The sequence below is a fragment of the Haliotis rubra genome, unplaced genomic scaffold, assembly GCF_003918875.1.
Source record: "Haliotis rubra isolate DU_JTF1 unplaced genomic scaffold, ASM391887v1 Scf666, whole genome shotgun sequence".
Classification (NCBI taxonomy): domain Eukaryota; kingdom Metazoa; phylum Mollusca; class Gastropoda; order Lepetellida; family Haliotidae; genus Haliotis; species Haliotis rubra.
This window is the reverse complement of record NW_025767375.1, coordinates 324,916-347,576: the sequence shown is the minus strand read 5'-3', so window position 1 is coordinate 347,576 and position 22,661 is coordinate 324,916. Positions and strand designations below refer to the sequence as shown.

At 44.2% G+C, this 22,661-nt stretch overlaps 1 protein-coding gene across 1 annotated transcript; it reads left to right on the top strand.

Annotated features, from left to right (window-relative positions):
• Positions 1-1,021: 1,021 nt before the first annotated feature.
• On the top strand, positions 1,022-21,186 carry LOC124257556. Its single transcript, XM_046691654.1, has 2 exons — positions 1,022-1,267; positions 21,097-21,186. Exons 1-2 carry the CDS (start codon positions 1,022-1,024, stop codon positions 21,184-21,186), a joined length of 336 nt encoding a protein of 111 aa, XP_046547610.1.
• The last annotated feature ends 1,475 nt before the right edge of the window (positions 21,187-22,661 follow it).

Genomic DNA, 22,661 nt, shown 5'->3' with positions numbered 1-22,661 from the left:
AACATCTCTTGAAACAAGAAAAATCGTCAATAATATCACCCGAAAATGGAAATATTGTCAAAAACATCACTGGAAACAGGAATTATTGTCATACACATCACTTGAAACATGAAACATCGTCAAAATCATCGCTAGAAACAGGAATCATCGACATAAACATCTCTTGAAACAAGAAAAATCGTCAATAATATCACCCGAAAATGGAAATATTATCATAAACATCACTGGTACAAGAATCATTGTCATACACATCACTTGAAACAAGAAAAATCCTCAACAATATCACTTGTAACAGGATACACTTCACTTAAAACAAAGATTAATAACATCACGAGGAACAACAGCATGATCAGAAACGGGATATAGCAAAAGAATATGAAAGCCTGATGTTTTAAAACAGGAATTAAACATTTTTAAGTATCATTAGTAGTATCTTTTGTGTCGTCAATGAGACGGAAAGAGAGAACATCGCTGATAATTTGCGTTTTTGCTGTGCTTTGAAGTGTTTATTCTTGTCGTTGAATTTTTTTTGAATTACGAAGTTATATAAATTACAGTAACGCTAAGCATCAGAGCAAAATTTAATTTTGAAAAATATGCCATTTTCAAACTGCATATACTGCGCTATGTAATTCGTGTTTGTTACGCAAACGTAGCACATAATCTATTTAATTCCATTGTCAGAGAGCATATCACTTGTAAAGAAGAGAACTTTGTTGATGTCAACATCTTCATATGAGCTGACATCCCCAAAAATCCCCTTCCTTATGTACATGCCATTCAAAGACTTCATATCGATTGTAGTAAATATTATACCAGTAGTCGGTTTTGAATAAAATGATATAAAGTACACTACACTACTTGCACGGACATATGTTAAATATCATAACGCTGCCTTAAATGACAACTGACTTCAAAGGGAGAAGGACACATTTAGACTCATATTCCAAACCTTCAAGCAAAACGTTCATGTAACATAAATATGCATTCGTTGGAGTTCGCTGTTTAATGCCAAACTGTTATGCTGACACTGGCGTTTCTGTTGCTGGTGGAGCTGGTGCTGTTGCTGGTGCTGCTGCTGGTGCTGTTGCTGTTGGTGCTGCTGGTGTTGTTGCTGGTGGAGCTGGTGCTGTTGCTGATGCTGCTGCTGGTGCTGTTGCTGGTGGAGCTGGTGCTGTTGCTGGTGCTGCTGCTGGTGCTGTTGCTGCTGCTGCTGCTGGTGTTGTTGCTGGTGCTGTTGCTGGTGGTGCTGATGGTGCTGGTTCAGGTGGTGGTGGTTGTGCTGCTGCTGTTGCTGTTGCTGGTGGTGCTGGTGGTGGTGCTGGTGCTGGTGGTGGTGTGCTGGTGCTGGTGGTGCTGGTGGTGGTGCTGCTGCTGGTGGTGTGCTGCTGGTGGTGGTGGTGGTGCTGGTGCTGCTGGTGCTGCTGTGGTGGTGGTGGTGGGTGGTGCTGGTGTTGGCGGTGGTGGTGGTTGTGCTGGTGGTGCTGGTGGTGGTGGTGGTGGTGGTGCCAGTGGGTGCTGCTGGTGGTGCTGGTGGTGGTGGTGGTGGTGGTGGTGGTGGTGGTGGTGGTGGTGCTGGTGGTGGTGGTGGTGGTGGTGGGTGCAGGTGGGTGGTGGTGTGGTGGTGGTGGTGGTGGTGGTGCTGGTGGTGGTGGTGCTGGTGGTGCTGGTGGTGGTGCTGGGTGCTGGTGGTGATGGTGGTGCTGGTGGTGGTGGTGGTGGCTGGTGGTGGTGCTGCTGGTGCTGGTGGTGGTGGTGGTGCTGCTGGTGGTGCTGCAGGTGGTGGTGTGCAGGTGGTGCTGGTGATGCTGCAGGTGGTGGTGCTGGTGGTGCTGGTGGTGGTGCGGGTGGTGCTGGTGGTGCTGGTGGTGGTGCTGGTGGTGGTGGTGGCTGGTGGTGGTGGTGGCTGCTGGTGGTGGCTGGCTGGTGGTGGTGCTGCCGGTGGTGCTGGGGTGCTGCAGATGGTGGTGCTGGTGGTGGTGGTGGTGCTGGTGGTGGTGCTGCTGGTGGTGGTGGTGTGGTGCTGTTGGTGGTTGGTGGTGCTGCTGGTGGTGCTGCTGGTCTGAGTGGTGCTGCAGGTGGTGCTGGTGGTGCTGGTGGTGGTGGTGCTGCTGGTGCTGGTGGTGGTGGTGGGTGGTGCTGGTGGTGGTGCTGCTGCTGGTGGCTGTGCTGCTGCTGGTGGTGCTGGTGGTGGTGCGGTGGTGGTGGTGGTGGTGCTGGTGGTGGTGCAGGTGGTGCTGGTGCAGGGTGCTGGTGCTGGCTGCTGGTGGTGCTGGTGGTGGTGGTGGTGGTGGTGGTGGTGGTGGTGGTGGTGGTGGTGATGGTGGTGCTGGTGGTGCTGCAGGTGTTGGTGGTGGTGGCCGGTGGTGCTGGTGGTGGTGCTGCTGGTGCTGGTGGTGGGTGGTGGTGGTGGTGGTGCTGGTGGTGCTGTGCTGGTGGTGCTACGTGCTGGCTGTTGCTGTGCTGTGGTGGTGGTGGGCTGGTGATGCTGCTGCTGGTGCTGCTGGTGGTGGTGGTGGTGCTGCTGGTGCTGGTGGTGGTGGTGGTGGTGGTGGTGGTGGTGGTGGTGGTGCTGGTGGTGCTGGCTGGCGCTGGTGCTGGTGCTGCTGGTGGTGCTGCTGCTGTGCTGTGGTGGTGCTGGTGGTGCTGCTGGTGGTGGTGCTGGTGGTGGTGGTGGTGGTGGTGGTGGTGGTGCTGGTGGTGCTGGTGGTGGTGGGTGGTGCTGGTGGTGGTGGCGGTGGTGGTGGTGGCTGGTGGTGCTGGTGCTGCTGTGGTGCTGCTGGTGGTGGTGGTGCTGCTGGTGATGCTGGTGGTGGTGGTGCTGCTGCTGGTGGTGGTGGTGCGGCTGCTGGTTGGTGCTGGGTGGTGGTGCTGGTGGTGCTGGTGGTGGTGGTGGTGGTGGGTGGTGGTGGTGGTGCTGGTGGTGGTGCTGGTGGGTGGTGGTGCTGGTGGTGCTGGTGCTGGTGGGTGCTGGTGCTGGTGCTGGTGGTGATTCTGGTGGTGCTAGCTGGTGGTGGTAGGTGCTGGTGGCGTTGCTGCTGGTGCTGGTGATGGTGGTGGTGGTGCTGTTGCTGGTGGTGGTGTTGTTGTTGGTGGTGGTGGTGGTGGCTGGTGCTGCTGGTGCTGGTGCTGCTGGTGCTGGTGCTGCTGGTTGTGCTGGTGCTGTTGTTGTTGTTGGTGGTGCTGCTGGAGCTGTTGCTGGTGTTGTTGTTGTTGTTGTTGGTGGTGGTGGTGCTGGTGCGGGAGCTGGTGCTGGTGGTGGTGCTGGTGCACCTAACTCGTTTGTCTCTTGACAGATATTGGGAGACTACACAGATTATTGGTGTATTCTATAAGGTGGCGTTACATAACTAATATCTGGAGTTACTGCTGTAACAGCTTCATCTGTTATCTCTTGTACTAGTGTTACTGCTGAAAGAGCTCCATTTGTTATCTCTAGCACTGATGTAACTGATGTCACTTCTTTGTCTGTTATGTCTCATACCGGTGTTAATGATGTCACTAATATGTGTCTCTTATCTCTAATACCGGTGTTATTGCTTTAACAGCTCCATCTGTTACCTCTAATACCTGTGTTCCTGATGTCACTAATTTGTCTGTTACCTCTAGTACTGATGTTACTTATGTCACTAATTTGTCTGTTACCTGTAGTACTGTGTTACTGCTTTACTATTCTTTAGTACTAATGTAAGAGCCGTCAGTACTGCATCTGCCATCTCTAGTACTGCTGTTACTGCTCTCACTACAAGAGCTTTTACCACTATAACTAATATTGCTGCTGTAACTACTCCTTATCTCTTATTGCAACTCCTTACGAACTTAAAAGTGCAAACTGGTGAATATATTCATACGAAATCTTTCATGCATGTGTAAAATTCAATACGCAAGGAATGGTTCTTCCATTCTGGTTCATTTAATACCAAGAACAGGATCCAGAACAAGCGTAAGAAGTCAACAACATATAAATGACAAACAGTCAGTTCATTTTATTCAACTAAAACCATCATGTTTACAAACTATAAACATGGATCTTGTAAATCAGTGATGTAAAAATGCTTACGTCAGCTGTTAACGTTTCTTTGTATTTGACATTTACAATGCGTTTAGTTGAACCAATATTCCTACAGAGCATGTCTGGTATAAACGGCCACACAACCAACAACATATACTTGTGTCTTAATCACATCCTGAGAAGGAACAAAGCATCAGCAGCATTTCCACCAGTAATTACAAATTACTGAATGACTTTCCGGGATAAAATGTTCCTGTCCTATTGATGAAATAAGGCTCCATGGCAAATAATGGTTCAACCCACGTGACCTTGAGACAAAACAGCCCGTGTGAACAGTGTCAAAAACAGCTGCTAATGGTAACAACTCCGGCGCGAGCAGACGACCAGAGAAGCTAGTTACCAGCTTGTGGCGTTCTACACCGCCGCGCTCTCATTAGCCCTGTGTGGGGGGATCGATACGTGGCTTCGTTGAAACTCGCCATGTCCTACCCGGGCCTCTGTTCAGCTTGGGAATATCTAAATGGCCAAAATCTTGTGCCGGAAAGAGGTCCTTCTGCCCTCTTGACCTCTGGAGCTGGGCGGAAGTCCCGCGACCGCCATGACTTGAAAAGCGATTACACTTCTTTATGTTGGTAATGGTGCGATATAATGAGTATAGAGTTCAAACAGGGCTCATCTTCAGAGCTCCGTACACCTGATACGTGTAGGGACAATGCAATGACATCACTTGTATTGGAAGCCGAGAGCACTGGACAAAGGGCCTGATCGTCCTAGAGTCTGGCGTTTTTTTCACCGAGGAACGTGATAGGGGTCCGTTACAATGGGCAAAGATTCCATCCTGAGGTCTCCTTTCTTTGAGATAGAATCCGTTAGGATAGAGTTACGGGTCAGGATTATCAGGACTGCTGATTAATATTTATGTTTTAATGTAACTTGACGGATGGAGTTTGTTCGTTAGCCTGGGGTTGTGTTTTAAGCACGATGGTAATAGATTTCTGTTGGTTGAAAGTGACAGTTGTCACTTTAAGCCACACGAACGAGATTTAAGATTGTCACCTCAGACTTTGTACCGTTGTAGGTATACACAGACAAATTAAACGTGGAGAGTTTGCTTTGAACGTCAGCAAAATTAGGCTGCTGGATCATCTGTCGCCCCTCAAGTTGAAGACACTGGTTTGATTATCTTTATCGTAAATAATAATGGCGCGATTTTAATGGCTAATGAAATTCTGACAGGTGAAGTGCGTCTTTTGTCAGAACCGTAAAATACTCGCTTGAGGCTAATACTGACAGGTTTGGTCATTCAGGCGATCGTTTCGTTAAACTGCTCAAAAAACATAGAACCAATGAGACATCGTGGTGTAATCAGGTAGAGTGTATCGAAAATATTTCATTGAATTTCGCACTGAATGTGTAGATGATGATGATGATGATGATGATGATGATGATGATGATGATGATGATGATGATGATTTCACGATCTTGTTCTAACATAATAACATCTGAACAATTTTGGTTAAATGTAAAACTCAACATCATAAATATGCACGCATTTTTATCCGCAGAACTATGCATATAGCATGCACTGTACCTAGTAACAAAATGACTTTTCTTCATGTTAGGTAACTAGTTGAGCTAAGTCGCACCAAGAATGTAATCTAATATATCTTGAAATCAATCTAGAACGCTTTACTGTTCTCCCAACTGGTTTATTATCTACTTGAATCAAGCAATACTAGTGTACTCGAATAAAAAAGAGACCGTCTCTGTTTCAAGCAGAGCGCTGATTACAATGTCTAGACCTGGATTAAGCTGGCCTCTCAACTTCTTTAACCCCCTGGCAATGAGGTAATGGCTTGTAGGTTTTCCATACATCTGTTGGATATTCATGATTTCCAAATAAAAAGTAAAATGATAATATTTGTCAATAAATTGTAGACTATCTTCAGGATGTATATATTTCTTCAGTATTTAATATATTATAACTGATTTCGTGAACCTCCCTTTAATTTGTCTGAGACAACATGTTATCACAGAAACCAATTAAGCCATTGGCTGATAGCGTTACTTCCTTCTGCTAAAATTCAAATATCTGTGGATATAATATAGTATGTAACAAAAGTATGGATAGGTTAGTGATTTAGGATAAATTTATAAATAAAACCCGGACATGTCACCTGTGATGAGGGTTCGATTCCCGGTTCGGTCCGACCATGTTTGTAGTTGTGTCAGCACCGTACCTGGGGCGGTGGGGTAGGCGAGTGCCTCAAGCGTTTGCTCGTCACGCCAAAGACCCGGGTTCCATTCCCCACATGGATACAATTTGTGAGCCCATTTGGGGCCAAACGCCGTGATATTGCTGGAATATTGATAAAAGCGGCGAAAAACAAAACTCACTCACTCAGCACCATACCTGAGCTCGAGGGTTCCACCAAAGTGATACACGCCGTGACACAATGGCAATGCTTTTTAATGCAGCGTTAAACCCAAAATCACTCACTCACTCACCGAGGGAATGTTTTACCAACAAAGCTAAGCAGCTATAGCTTGGAATGAAAAACAATATTGAAGAGTTACGATATATCACCGAGAAGCGCATAAACTTATAGAAACAGCTTAGTATTTCGTTATTTCACTTATATTAGATTATTATCCTGGCAATAGCTTCATCAATGTTAACAGACTGGTCTCCTTTACTTTCCCCGCACTAGCGGTTGCAGGTGCATGAACTGAAATCGACGATGTACAGGAAGATAGCGTTTTATTTAAATCTTTTTATCGTATTACAAAGGGACGAATAATAGAGGTTAGATCCCAGAAAATTAAATTAAAAAATAAAACGAATTGAAACCCCAACTCATCTGGACACCTTATTTTACTTTATAAAACGTAAAACGATCAATAAATTACAAAATGACATGAGGCTGGATTCGGTCCAAGTCGAACACATTCATAAGATTCATGATATTTTTGTATTTGAAATAAAAGAGCTCAACAAAAATGCACATTCACCTAAATAACCATCAAGTAAATACTTCGAAGAAAGAAAAAGTATAAATTATATGTGATAAAAAAATATCTCCAGCACCGTTTGCCTTGTCCTGTGTCGCAATAACGTAGTGTTCACTTAAAGAATTCATAATTAGCTTGAAAACCACAAACCTGAATAAAATATTCCTATTTATCACCTGCAATCTCTTGGGAGCAGTTTTAGCCCTATCATCCTACCTCGACGGAAAACGGCTTGTTTGGCTTCGGGCGTTTATGGTAAAGATTCACGAACAACACTCATTCGTTACAAGGAACAGTATAATCATTTACCATCTTTGCTCTGCAGACACAATTACAAGAACAGGACGTTTCCCGTATTGTGTGTGTGCGTTATTGGGATAGAATTACACTACACCGTACTCATAGAATTTAAACCGTGTGCGTGTGTTATTTTCGACATACGCGTTTGTCAGCATTGTGCTATTAAGGATGAACATTCCCCGACCATAGCATCATAATATTACCTGTTTTTGCGTCGTGAAAAAGACATTTGGAAAGAGTAGAAAATATTTCCGCAGTTAAAGCTTTTGCTCCACACTACAGGATTCTGAGATCTGGGTTCGATTCCCCAGATGGATGTAATATATTAGGTGTATGGTCACCTTAATTTATCAAGGTCTTTAACAATGGCCCGATAGAACGTGATAGTTAAAAAACAATACCCATTGGTAAGATAATGAGCGAGCGAGTGAGTGAGTGAGTTTAGTCTTCCGCCGCAATATTCCAGCTAGATGGCGGCGGTCTGTAAATAATCGAGTCTGGACCAGACAATCCAATGATCAACAGCATGAGCATCAATCTACGCAACTCTGATACGATGGCGCGTGTCACCAAGTCAGCGAGACTGACCACCCGATCCCGTTAGTCGCCTGTTAGCATGGGTTACTGAAGATCAGCTCTAACCCGGATCTTGAAGAATAATGTTGCACCAACTTAATGGCTTTCACAGAGTGTGAAGTCATATCTTGTGTGTCATGTTGCTGGAATATTTTCAAATGCGGTATGAAACCTTACTCACACATTCCTTCCTTCCCTCCATCGCTCGCTCACACTCAGTCACAGTCCTGTTTCGATATTCTAATGTGCATATACAGCTCTAGTTAATTCTATGAAATCAAAAGGAGACCCCATCTAAAATAGGTCATATTCTGACGAAACAAAACAATTAGTCAGATAACACTTTGATAATTAAACGAAGCCAAAACGACTGTAGTTTGAAAGCATATAAACAACTTCATTGTGGCTCCTATTCTTTTCAAATTGATAATTGGTCATCCCAAAGACCCTGGTTCGATTCCCCACATTGGTGCAATGGATGACAATAATCACTCACTCACACACTAATTTCTTTAAATATTCTATGTATATTTATTATGCAAATTGCTTCAGAATAACCTGTTGATTAATTATTATTCTATACATACATACATACATACATACATACATACATACATACACACACACACACACACACACACACATACACACACACACACACACATACATACATACATACATACATACATACATACATACATACATACATACATACATACATACATACATTTTTTATTATATGATATTTATATAGCGCACATATCCAGGCAACTAGTGCTTGCTCAAGGCGCTGGTATTTTTTCCCTCGATCATTGGATGTCAGTCTCAACGGCGCATCGTGTTATCAATCTCAAACTCCCTGGGGATCATACAACTCTTGCAGCCACTAGGCGCACCAAGTTATTGTGGCCTTCTCATCCTAACGATCCTAACACAACACACACACACACACACACACACACACACACACACACACACACACACACACACACACACACACACACACACACACACACACACACACACACACACACACACACACACACACACACATCCATCCATCCATCCATACATACTTTGTCATATACATTATATGATGACTGACCATCTGTATGAACATGCCCCGTAGACCTACATTCTTCATGAACAGAAATCTATCCACCAATTCTACTCCTTATACATCAGAAGCAGTGGCGTAGTCTTGTGGTTAAAGTGTTCGCTGGTCAAGCCGCAGAACCGGGTTCGAATCCTCACATGGACACAAAGGGTGAAGCCCATTTCCGCGTCACCCCCACTAGATTTTACTGGAATACTGCCGGAGACGTAAAAACATGCTTCTACATCACAAAAACACCTCTTTTGCCTGACACGACTAATTCACAACTGTTATTCGGTTCCAGACAAGATTACATTCTAAACAAACGGATTCTTATTCTACAAGTTTAATCCATTCAATCCTCACTCTCTATAAAAAAACAAGACAATGTGAGCAGAGAAGACGAATAACTAATTAGGAGAAGTACGAAATTTCAAGCGATGTGACACAAGACCTATGCGATTTTATTCGACATGTCTGCGAGGATCCAGTGTTACCACGGGATCATTGATTGAACATGTGTCGCCCCTGCTTGAATGTTGATTCTTTAATTAACTCGTATTTTTTCTATAAATTTGACAAGCCGAGTGTTAAAGTGTGTCGATAGCTTTATATCTGTCCGATGGACTGATAGATTCTGGTCTGTGGGTTCAGTATGTCAGTAATATTCTTCACCCCAGGCTTGGGATCGCGACGGCAGGAATCGGGAAGAATGACATTTAGATAAGAAAATTTAAATACCATTGCATTAGTCCACGCATTCATTCCTCGCCATGAACAGCAGATGCGATCTTATTTTACATGCTGCTTTGAATCGTTCATGCTGCAGCAGCAATGGCTGTGTCTGTGATTGCGGTTGTGTCTGTGGTTGCAGGAGTGGTTGTGTTAATGATTTCTACTGAGCTTGCAGTTGTAGTTGTGTCTGTAGTTGCAGCAGTAGGTGTAGTCGTGTTAATGATCCCTGCTGAATTTGCAGTTGTAGTTTTGTCTGTGGTTGCAGGGGTAGTTGTGTTAATGATCTCTGCTGAGTTTGCAGTTGTGGTTGTGTCTGTGGTTGCTGCAGGGGAGGTTGTAGTTGTGTTAATGATTTCTGCTGAGTTTGCAGTTGTAGTTGTGTCTGTGGTTGCCGGAGTAATTGTGTTAATGATCCCTGCTGAGTTTGCAGTTGTGGTTGTGTCTGTGGTTGCTGCAGGGGAGGTTGTAGTTGTGTTAATGATTCCTGATGAGTCTGTGATTGCGGATGTAACTGTGATGGTGTTTATAGTTAAAGCGGTTATGATTGTGTTTATTGTGACTGCCACTGTGGTTTAGTGTTGCTGTGTTGTTGTTGTTGTTGTGTCTGTTTCAGTGCCTCTCTTTGGTGGTCTGTGGTCGTGGTTGTCTAAGGTTCAAGGTTGGCTATTGCTGTAGCTGGTTCTGTGATTTCTGTGACTGTGGTTGTGACGTACCTGTGTCTGTTTCAGTAGTTGTAGCTATAACTGTAGCTGGTTCTGTGTTTTCTGTGACTGTGGTTGTGACGTACCTGTGTCTGTTTCAGTAGGTGTAGCTATCGCTGTAGCTGGTTCTGTGTTTTCTGTGACTGTGGTTGTGACGTACCTGTGTCTGTTTCAGTAGGTGTAGCTATAGCTGTAGCTGGTTCTGTGTTTTCTGTGACTGTGGTTGTGACGTACCTGTGTCTGTTTCAGTAGGTGTAGCTATAGCTGTAGCTTGTTCTGGTTCTGTGATTTCTGTGACTGTGGTTGTGACGTACCTGTGTCTGTTTCAGTAGGTGTAGCTATAGCTGTAGCTGGTTCTGTGATTTCTCTGTGACTGTGGTTGTGACGTACCTGTGTCTGTTTCAGTAGGTGTAGCTATCGCTGTAGCTGGTTCTGTGTTTTCTGTGACTGTGGTTGTGACGTACCTGTGTCTGTTTCAGTAGGTGTAGCTATAGCTGTAGCTGGTTCTGTGTTTTCTGTGACTGTGGTTGTGACGTACCTGTGTCTGTTTCAGTAGGTGTAGCTATAGCTGTAGCTGGTTCTGTGATCTCTGTGACTGTGGTTGTGACGTACCTGTGTCTGTTTCAGTAGCTGTGAAGCTAGCTGTAGCTGATAGCTCTGTGATTTCTGTGACTGTGGTTGTGACGTACCTGTGTCTGTTTCAGTAGGTGTAGCTATAGCTGTAGCTGGTTCTGTGATTTCTGTGACTGTGGTTGTGACGTACCTGTGTCTGTTTCAGTAGGTGTAGCTGTAGCTGTAGCTGGTTCTGTGATTTCTGTGACTGTGGTTGTGACGTACCTGTGTCTGTTTCAGTAGGTGTAGCTATAGCTGTAGCTGGTTCTGTGATTTCTGTGACTGTGGTTGTGACGTACCTGTGTCTGTTTCAGTAGGTGTAGCTATAGCTGTAGCTGGTTCTGTGTTTTCTGTGACTGTGGTTGTGACGTACCTGTGTCTGTTTATGTAGGTGAAGCTATTGCTGTAGCTGGTTCTGTGTTTTCTGTGACTGTGGTTGTGACGTACCTGTGTCTGTTTCAGTAGGTGTAGCTATAACTGTAGCTGATTCTGTGATTTCTGTGACTGTGGTTGTGACGTACCTGTGTCTGTTTCAGTAGGTGTAGCTATAACTGTAGCTGATTCTGTGATTTCTGTGACTGTGGTTGTGACGTACCTGTGTCTGTTTCAGTAGGTGTAGCTATAGCTGTAGCTGGTTCTGTGTTTTCTGTGACTGTGGTTGTGACGTACCTGTGTCTGTTTATGTAGGTGAAGCTATTGCTGTAGCTGGTTCTGTGATTTCTGTGACTGTGGTTGTGACGTACCTGTGTCTGTTTCAGTAGGTGTAGCTATAGCTGTAGCTGGTTCTGTCATTTATGTGGCTGTGATTGTGACGTACCTGTGTCTGTTTCAGTAGTTGTAGCTATAGCTGTAGCTGCTTCTGTGATTTCTGTGACTGTAGCTGTTCATGTGATTTCTGTCACTGTGTTGTCTCTGTGATATACCTGTGTCTGTTTCAGTATGTTTTGGTGTATCTATTCCTGTGGTCGCCTATGGTCTTAGCTGTGACGTATCGGAGACTCTGTGAGGTGTTACAGTTACATCTGTTAAGTACTGTCGCCCTAAGTCATGGGAGTCCGTTCGCGTGCAATTGCATCCGACATGTAGCAATAGGGGCGAGAATGTTACTGTACCGCACCTTCAGTGATAACTACCGTTATACTTCGGGTACTCTGTTGGTAGGGGTGGGTATTGCAGAGAATTTTCATATTGCGATATACTACGATGCGAAAGCATATATTGCGATATGTATTGCAATATATTGCAAGAAGTGTTTTTAACAAAAAAAACTACTTATAATCGAGTTAATGCTTGATTTATAAAGCAAAAACACAACAAAATCACTATGCTTGATTTGGATTTAATAAAAACTTTTAATCATGACAAAATAAAATTGTAAACAAGGAAAGGAACAATATAAAAAAACGGAAATATCCGTAGATTTCCGAGTGTTATGAAGTTTTCCGAATGCATGTCAAAATACCGGTTTTCGATCGGCGTATCGCAATATGTATCGTTTTCATGTCTGAACCGGTAGATACCGGTAAACCGGTTATATTGCGCAGACCTATCTGTTGGTCAGTGGATTCGACTGGCGTTGTATGTCTTCCTGGTGGCGAGGGGATGGCGACTGATAGTGCGCGATGCTGACGATAGATCTGATGCGAAGTTATACCTATATTGCTGGGTGTGGGCGGTATCATTGATGACCAGATAGCTGTAATTCATTATCAAGGTGATAGGTATCAATGTTGATAGACTCAAGAACCAATCATAAACCCTTACATAGGCGAAATTACATTCAAGAATTCAACATGTAGACAGCTGATCCCGTCTGTCAGAATGAACCGAAATCAAACACTATCAACAGGAGGTCTTTCTTTAATAATGATACTAAAATGAGATCACATCAATACAGGCAAACCCAGGCAGTTTTAAAAAACTGATAACTTGCTTCCCTGGACATGATGCTGACCCCATACTTCTATTCGCCTTTACTTGTTGAGTCACATCCCCTTCATCTTCCTTGTACCCTTGTGGTAGAATATATCTTACCTATCCATCACGTGGACCGAAATGTAGTTCCCAACAAATCCAGGAAAATGTCAGAATAGGAATACAACGTAGTCCTAGTCGTGGTTTTGTAGGAAATAAATATGTTTCCTGGGAAAACTTCAGGAGACACCACACGCCTGCAAGGTTACTCGAGTTTTCTCGAGACATTTTGCAAATACTTATAAATTGTTTTATGCCAAGGTAAGCTGCTCGATCCCTTATTAATCATCTTTGTTTCAAGTTGTTTTTCATTCTTAAGGATTGAGATACCTTACTGTCAGGGACGGTATTCATATACATTAGGTGGAACATATTTCAATATATCACTTATAAAGGATTTATATACTGCTTCAGTTGAGCTCATAACTAAATGTAGGTTTTCACAGAAGTCATTTAATTAGAAACATATCGTGACGAAACTGAAGGTGAACTCTTGCCATCCTAAGTCTGTCGCTTCTTGGATTTTGTGTCGTGACATTACAGAGTGTAATGACATTACATGGAAAAAGCGTGAAACTGTATCTGCTTGTGCTGTTGACTGCAAAGGGAAACGTACATAAACTGTCGGAACAAAAACGTATACACTTAAAAAATGGAAACGTCGCCAGAGCTGCAAGCAGTCTCCGGAAATCTGCAAACTTCAGACCACAAGACACAACTGTACCCATATAAAATACATCATCATCATTGAAACATTTCTTGTTTCTTTCAGTATTAGCCATCATCAAACAAGGATGTATACATTCTTTTGCCAAGTAGTGTATTTCACGGATTGCCATAGTGGATGTGAAGCGAAACTTGATGACTTAGTAAAGGTTTTAATCAGTGGATAGGGCAACCCATGTGAACACGTATGTCATATTTAATTGAATATCAGTTTCTTACACTCACTATTGTGAAATGTAAAAGACATATATGGAATGCAGTTGATTATGTCAACGAAAGTATCTCTACGAAGGCATGTGCGTATAGAAAGAAATGAAAAGGATTTCAGCACTCTTTCTCTTTCAGAGAGAGAGAACCGGTTAGAACTGGTCTTCAGCAACCCATGCTTGTCGTAAACGGCGACTAACGGGTTCGGATGGTCAGACTCGCTGACTTCGTTGACACACGTCATCGTATCCCAATCGCGTAGATCGATGCCCATGCTGTTGATCACTGGATTGTCTGGTCCAGACTCGATTATTTTCAGACCGACTCCATATAGCTGGAATATTGCTGAGTGCGGCGTAAAACAAGAAACAACAAACAAATCTTTCTGTCTGTCATTATTTATTTGTAATAAGCAGACATGGGAATGTGTGGGAAAGGGAATTCTATGTTATGCATTATCATTTTCAAGGGAATAATATATTTACACTAAACTAAGTTTAGAGTGGCACTTTTATTCGTTACTCGCCAAATTCAGAGAATGAGTCAATAATGTGTCACTGGTTATTCCGTGTACAATACGTTTCAATTGCATTGGCTGAGTGAATGGTATATCATAACATGACGTTGTGTGTCGTCGCTTCGTGTTGCATTCTAACGGACTTTGAGCATCCAAACCAGTATTAAACAATATGTGCATGGATCTGCACTATTTCAGGCCAAACCAGCTAAACTTACATGAGTATGTTGTTTAACACCGCAGTGTGCAATCCCATACCGTGTGACGTCGGTGTAAATAATGGTTGGTTTGTTTTTCAACACCTAACTCAAACATTTTCCAGCTATACGGCGGTCTGTAAATGTCTGGACCAGACAATCCAGTGACTGAAATTCCGAGCGACGACACCAATCTAAAGGGTACAAGTGGACGAGCCTGATCGACAGAGTCGCCGCCTCGGTTGTTACGGGGCCTCTTCCTGTTGGGAAGGGGCGGTGGGGTAGCCCAGTGATTAAAACGTTCGCCGGTCAGGCCGAAGACCCGGGTTCGATACCCACATGTGTACAATGTGTGAAGCCTATTTCTTGTGATATTGCTGGAATATTGCTAAAAGCGGCGTAAATCCATAATCACTCACTCACTCTTGTTCTGAAAGCCCAGGGGAAACCTATCTTACAAGTCTGTTTTCTGGATGACAAATAGCTTGCTAGGTTACATAACTGCCAGTTTATTTGCAAAGGATGGGGAGGAATGTTTCCAAATCAATGCTGGATGCAGAAGGTGCTTGTAATTATCAGGTGCCTCAGCTGTGGTTGCACTCCATCGTGTTTATATGGGTTGAGGAATATCTAGAAAATGACTTTGAGTTGGTAACAACACGCAACACCTAACACTTAACAACTTCGCTTCTGTTTATACTCCTTTACGTATAAAGCACGTGCTTACTGCCAGTGTTTGCCCTTAACGCTGTGGGTCCTGAAAAGCCCTGTATTTTAATATGGAAATAATACTCTTACTTATTGGCAGGCCCCATAAGGATCCAGAAAATAAAGCTGTCGGTCCGAGTGGTTTTCAGTCGGCTTCGGGGACATAAAACAGGTTGTAGTTACGTCATCGTGGGCTCCTGATCATGAAATAAACTGATGTAGGCCCTAAGATAAAAATAACAAAACCTTTGATGATTTTGTAATATGGAGCAAAATAATAACACTAAACAGCGATACTTATTGGCCATTCCATCGAAATACATGCTGTCGGGCTTACGTGATAACGATGTGGCTGCATGAAAATCCAGTTGCGTAAATAACCCGCTGATAGCGATCCTCCGAGTGGTTTTCAGTCGATCACATGTCTGGCCTTCGTCGTACTGACCAACGTTAAAGCACCCATTTCGAATTCCTTTGGCGCTGCCTACTGCCGTGCTAACAAACATATTTTATACTCTCTGAGCCGGACAGGTTGTGCAGTTACAAACGTTTTTGGTTGCATCGTGCGTGGTTGCGTTGCTCATACTTTCAATCACTGGTTTGTCTTATCTATCATGAAACAACAATCGCTGGAATGGTGTTGTATTTGTATTTCGCGTTAAACAACATTCCCTATCTATAGGCTATGTTGAATAGTGCACAATGGTATGAAAAAAGGCGCTACTGTTTGCCATGAGTACAAAACGATAAAACCCTTTCCATGATTATAAGTAATCTCTGTGTTTATGAAGCACTATCATACGGTGATGATACTATGCGTTTTCAAAAAAGTCAGCCTATCCTACTCCATAGGTGGCAGTTGTCACAAACACTCGCAAAGGCAAGTCAAATGATCACCTGAAGAAAAGCTCGGTTGCATATGGTTCAGGTCTCAAGAGAGAACCGCTATCATTTTGGACCATCATGGCATCAATACTCACATCTTAAAGTTAGGCTATGATATGCCTGAATGTTCCACCAAAATACCTAGCTCAGGTGGGTGAAAACATGGCTGACACATCGACCTTTGTTCACAAAGCTGCAGCGCCAGGTGTATCTACATCTTACAGACCCGTGAAGATCTGGGTTAGAATTGATCTTCAGTAACCCATGCTTGTCGTGAGAGGCGACTAACAGGATCGGGTGGTCAGGTTCGCTGACTTGGTTGACACACGTCATCGTATCCCAGTTGCGTAGATCGATGCTCATGCAGTTGATCACTGGATTGTCTGGTCCAGACTCGGTTATTTCACAGACCACCACCATACACACACACACACACACACACACACACACACACAATACACACACACACACACACACACTGAGTGCGGCGTTAAACAACCAAACCAAACCCAACCCATCAACACCAGCCTTATTCACGATACAAGTATGGCTCTGCCAATGAGAGATGTACAGTTTTGTTTTATCTAACCACGTGAACAGCGAAGCATATTTTCAGGAATTTGAAACAGCCTACTTTTATTCCTATGGACGTGGCATTTATCGTTTGAAATATACTACTCGTGATTTCAATGTAATTTAAGCTTTAAGGAAAGAGTATATATGCTCACGGCATGGTTTCTTTCCACATCATACATTATAGAAAGTACACTAGGAAAGGAGTTACGTTTCAAAGAAAATATCAATCAAAACTCACATGACAGGCGAAGACATTCTGCCGATAGGTAAATACGTAATTTCATTTGCAGTATTAGCACAGTTGAGCCTCTTGAGTTAAAAAAGTCGCGATTCCGGATAAATCTAATCTTGTTTTAAAATTTATTCCAGATGAAGACACGCATAAATCGAGTATGTTTTAAACGTTTTACTCTGCTGGCATCAGTCATGGAGTTTGGGTATTACACTCTTGCAGGTGTTCCTTTCATTGGGTTCATCTGCAGCCGTGCCATCGGCAGTGGCGTCGTTATCGAAAGACATGAGAAATGACACCAAGTTAGCGAAATACATTATCCATGCCGTTTGTTCCTTAACATGATATAAGGTAAACTATTCGAGCTCGAACGTATGGCTAATGTGAAACATTTTTACATATTCCCGGGAAGAAGTTAGGGTTTTTTTCGTTGTAATGTCGATTCCATCCGGGGCTCACGAGGACAAATTGTTGAGTCCATTCTCGGAATATAATAGTGCAAATGTATTGATCTTACAAGCATAACGCGACTCAAGACAATACATCATCGTAGAAATGAATGTATATTCAAAATTTTATTGCTGTTTAATATGAAACGTAATGCCGCAGTAACGGGGATAGGGTATTTAATGTAAAGAGAGCATCGATTACGTTTTGACACCGGGTGTCTACGAGAAGGGCGGTAGGCCAAGGTAAATGATTGAGTGACACTGTATTCAGCATTATGCCAGCTACACCACGATGGCCAGGGAATTCGTGGTTGTCATTACATCCGATCCCCATTTATTGGGTTTTGTGGATGTATTGTGGCCATTGTTCCAATAGATCCCCATTTATTGTGTGTGTGGATGTATTGTGGCCATGTGTTCCAATAGATCCCCATTTATCGGGTATGTGGGTGTATTGTGGCCATGTGTTCCAATAGATCCCCATTTATCGGGTATGTGGATGTATTGTGGCCATGTGTTCCAATAGATCCCCATTTATCGGGTATGTGGATGTATTGTGGCCATGTGTTCCAATAGATCCCCATTTATCGGGTATGTGGATGTATTGTGGCCATGTGTTCCAATAGATCCCCATTTATCGGGTATGTGGATGTATTGTGTATTCCGTGGCCATAGTGTTGTGGCCATGTATTGTATTATGTGTTCCAATAGATCCCCATTTATCGGGTATGTGGATGTATTGTATGTGTTCCAACCATGTATGTTCCAATAGATCCCCATTTATCGGGTATGTGGATGTATTGTGGCCATGTGTTCCAATAGATCCCCATTTATCGGGTATGTGGATGTGTATTGTGGCCATGTGTTCCAATAGATCCCCATTTATCGGGTATGTGGATGTATTGTGGCCATGTGTTCCAATAGATCCCCATTTATCGGGTATGTGGATGTATTGTGGCCATGTGTTCCAATAGATCCCCATTTATCGGGTATGTGGATGTATTGTGGCCATGTGTTCCAATAGATCCCCATTTATCGGGTATGTGGATGTATTGTGGCCATGTGTTCCAACAGATCCCCATTTATCGGGTATGTGGATGTATTGTGGCCATGTGTTCCAACAGATCCCATTTATCGGGTATGTGGATGTATTGTGGCCATGTGTTCCAACAGATCCCCATTTATCGGGTATGTGGATGTATTGTGGCCATGTGTTCCAACAGCCATTTATCGTGGCCGTGATATTGCTGGAATATTGCTGCGGCGTAAAACTAAACTCAGTCAGTGTGTTCCAACAGATCCTCATTTATCGGATATGTGGATGTATTGTGGCCATGTGTTCCAACAGATCCCCATTTATCGGGTATGTGGATGTATTGTGGCCATGTGTTCTAATCTGACGCTTGTTAATTTTCTTCACTTCTACTGTGCTATGCTTCGATACAGTTGTTGGCATCTCTATCAATAAAATAGCATCACGTTTCGGTGAAATCACTTTCTTTGTAACTATACTAGCACCTGCGTCGACCTACCGTAACACCACACTGGCAGAATAAAGTGTTTCAAGTATTAAGATCGCCACTATCGTCACTGACAGTTTCAACACTGACACTTCAAGGACTCCGGAATCAACTGTTTTCGACGCGGATTAATGTGCGCCCGACGATCATGAATTAGAGCAGACTAATTGTATGAAACCGGATACTACGCCTTTAAGTCAGAGTTGTAGGATACACTTTCCAATTTGTTTATTAAAAAATATTGAAATTTGAACACAGATGAATTATCCTCTAAATATGACATTGTCATCTTGTCTGTGTACAAAAAGGGAAGCTTAACCATGGAGAAACTACAAATATGATAGTTACAAAACCGATTCTTTATAATAGATTTCAAACTCTTTTGGACTTCAAAACCACAACGCAACGTGAATACTATCATCGACCCGTCTCGGGCAGGAGCGCTTCATTTGAGTTTCGCAACTCATATTTGGTTTTCTTTTGCGAAAGATCTTGCAGGTTCGTGATACAGTAAAACAAGTACTAATAACTAATTACTACAATTGAAGGACTTGTTAATGAGTATCGCTCAGAATTCATGTCATGTGAGTGAGTGATGTTTTACATTACAAACTAGAAACAATTTCGCCATGCCATGAATACCTGTAGATAACCTTATAGGTTAGGTAACGTATTATAAATAACCCGTTACAAACTGTCGCACACTCTCATCGGGATGACTTCCTGCTTGTTCCCACATACGACTGACTGACTTCATGTTCGTAGGTCCGGTCCACAAACCGATTTGATCACTAAGTCGATTTTCTCTTTTACTTAAATATTAGGTGGACGAATAGTCGTGTTACGATGACAGCAGCCGATTTACAGCATCCCAAGGTAGGATGTGGCCCGTTGTTATCATAATATTGTACAAATGAATGATGTGATAAGAATCGCGATTTGACAAATATGCAAAAGATGTCATCCTTCACTGAAGTAATTTTAGATGCGATGCCTTCTTGCTCAGAAACTTTTGTATAGCGTTCCCAAAACGTTTAGATAGAGTCTTCCCTATATTGAGTGTCAATACAAACACAGGTGCAGTGGCACGACATAACTTCAATTATTGGATTGTCTTTACATAAAGTTACATTAGTAAAAGTCTCTCAAAAGTGTCTTAATGTATGACAGACCGATTATAATTCTTGTGGGTTTCCATATCACAATGATCCGCATTCCATGCCAAAATATATCCATACCTATAAAACATGTCCAAATGTATGATATATACTACACGAAAACATACTAGGCTAATCTCTGATCACCAATAAATAGTTCTTGCCGCACGCAGCAATATTCCAGCGATATGGCGGTGGTCTGTTAATAATCGAGTCTGGACCAGACAATCCAGTGATCAACAGCATAAGCATCGATCTATGCAACTGGGATACGATGACATGTGTCAACCAAGTCAGCAAGCCTGACCACTCGATCCCGTCAATCGCCTCTTACGACAAGCATGGGTTACTGAAGATCAATTCTAACCCGGATCTTCACGGGTCACATTGGAGAGTTGTCCAGAGCTGTTTTTTAACATTTAAGAATGAGTAGGAACTGGTTTTCGCATTACCGATATGTTCAGACTGTCCTACTGAGACCAACTGAAAAAGGCTGTACAGAATCCATAAGGACGACGTGCAGTATCTAAAGATTTCTCCTTCAGGCATCAGTTAATACGATATTGTAGATTTTGTTGAACTAACGTGACGTTTTTAATTGAACTATTTTTGGGTTGATTTGGTGCTGTATCTGAAAATAGTGGAAAATAGTGTCTGATCGTTCTGAGCCTGATATTACGTTCGGTAATAGAAATGTCTGATATGTGTCATAGAGGTATATCCACAAAACGATGTAGACGTTCGGTAAGTGTTCGCTCTTCGCGGGTTCGATTCCTCATAGGGTACAATGCTGAAGCCCATTTTTGACTTTCCGCCGTGAATTTGCATCCTAAATCCGGCTTAAAACTATACTCACTCACTCACAAAATTCTTGAATCTAATGAGCAAATTGTTTGTAACATAGAGTAATGAAGAGGCCTCGGCCTGTGACCTGTGTAAAATGGACAAGCTCGGGCAAAGTTCAGAGATCAAGTACTTGCAGAATACAATATAGAACAAAATTTATGGATAACAACATAATAGGCTCATAACAAACAAAACCACAAAGATGTCCGTACAGCATTAGAGAAGAATCACCCTTCTTGTGCCATTGGAAGATCCGGGCGGAGTCCTGGCAGGCTTTGAAGGCCTTGAAGACGACCCCCGTACTGGCAGGGAAAGCCTTGAAGACGACCCCCGACCTGGCAGGGAAAGCCTTGAAGACGACCCCCGTCCTGGCAGGGAAAGCCTTGAAGACGACCCCCGATCCTGGCAGGGAAAGCCTTGAAGACGACCCCCGTCCTGGCAGGGAAAGCCTTGAAGACGACCCCCGTCCTGGCAGGGAAAGCCTTGAAGACGACCCCCGTCCTGGCAGGGAAAGCCTTGAAGACGACCCCGTCCTGGCAGGGAAAGCCTTGAAGACGACCCCCATCCTGGCAGGGAAAGCCTTGAAGACGACCCCGTCCTGGCAGGGAAAGCCTTGAAGACGACTCCCGACCTGGCAGGGAAAGCCTTGAAGACGACCCCCGTCCTGGCAGGGAAAGCCTTGAAGACGATCCCCGTCCTGGCAGGGAAAGCCTTGAAGACGACCCCGTCCTGGCAGGGAAAGCCTTGAAACGACCCCCGTCTTGGCAGAAAACGACGACCCCGTCCCTGGCAGGGAAAGCCTTGAAGACGACCCCCGTCCTGGCAGGGAAAGCCTTGAAGACGACCCCCGTCCTGGCAGGGAAAGCCTTGAAGACGACCCCCGTCCTGGCAGGGAAAGCCTTGAAGACGACCATCGTCCTGGCAGGGAAAGCCTTGAAGACGACCCCGTCCTGGCAGGGAAAGCCTTGAAGACGACCATCGTCCTGGCAGGGAAAGCCTTGAAGACGACCATCGTCCTGGCTGGGAAAGCCTTGAAGACGACCCCCGTCCTGGCAGGGAAAGCCTTGAAGACGACCCCGTCCTGGCAGGGAAAGCCTTGGAAGACGACCCCGTCCTGGCAGGGAAAGCCTTGAAGACGATCCCCCTGGCAGGGAAAGCCTTGAAGACGACCCCTGGCAGGGAAAGCCTTGAAGACGACCCCCGTTCTGGCAGGGAAAGCCTTGAAGACGACCCCCGTCCTGGCAGGGAAAGCCTTGAAGACGACTCCCGACCTGGCAGGGAAAGCCTTGAAGACGGCCCCCGTCCTGGCAGGGAAAGCCTTGAAGACGACCCCCGTCCTGGCAGGGAAAGCCTGAAGACGACCCCCGTCCTGGCAGGGAAAGCCTTGAAGACGACCCCCGTCCTGACAGGGAAAGCCTTGAAGACGACCCCGTCCTGGCAGGGAAAGCCTTGAAGACGACCCCCATCCTGGCAGGGAAAGCCTTGAAGACGACCCCCGTCCTGGCAGGAAAGCCTTGAAGACGACCCCCGTCCTGGCAGGGAAAGCCTTGAAGACGACCCCATCCTGGCAGGGAAAGCCTTGAAGACGATCCCCGTCCTGGCAGGGAAAGCCTTGAAAACTGG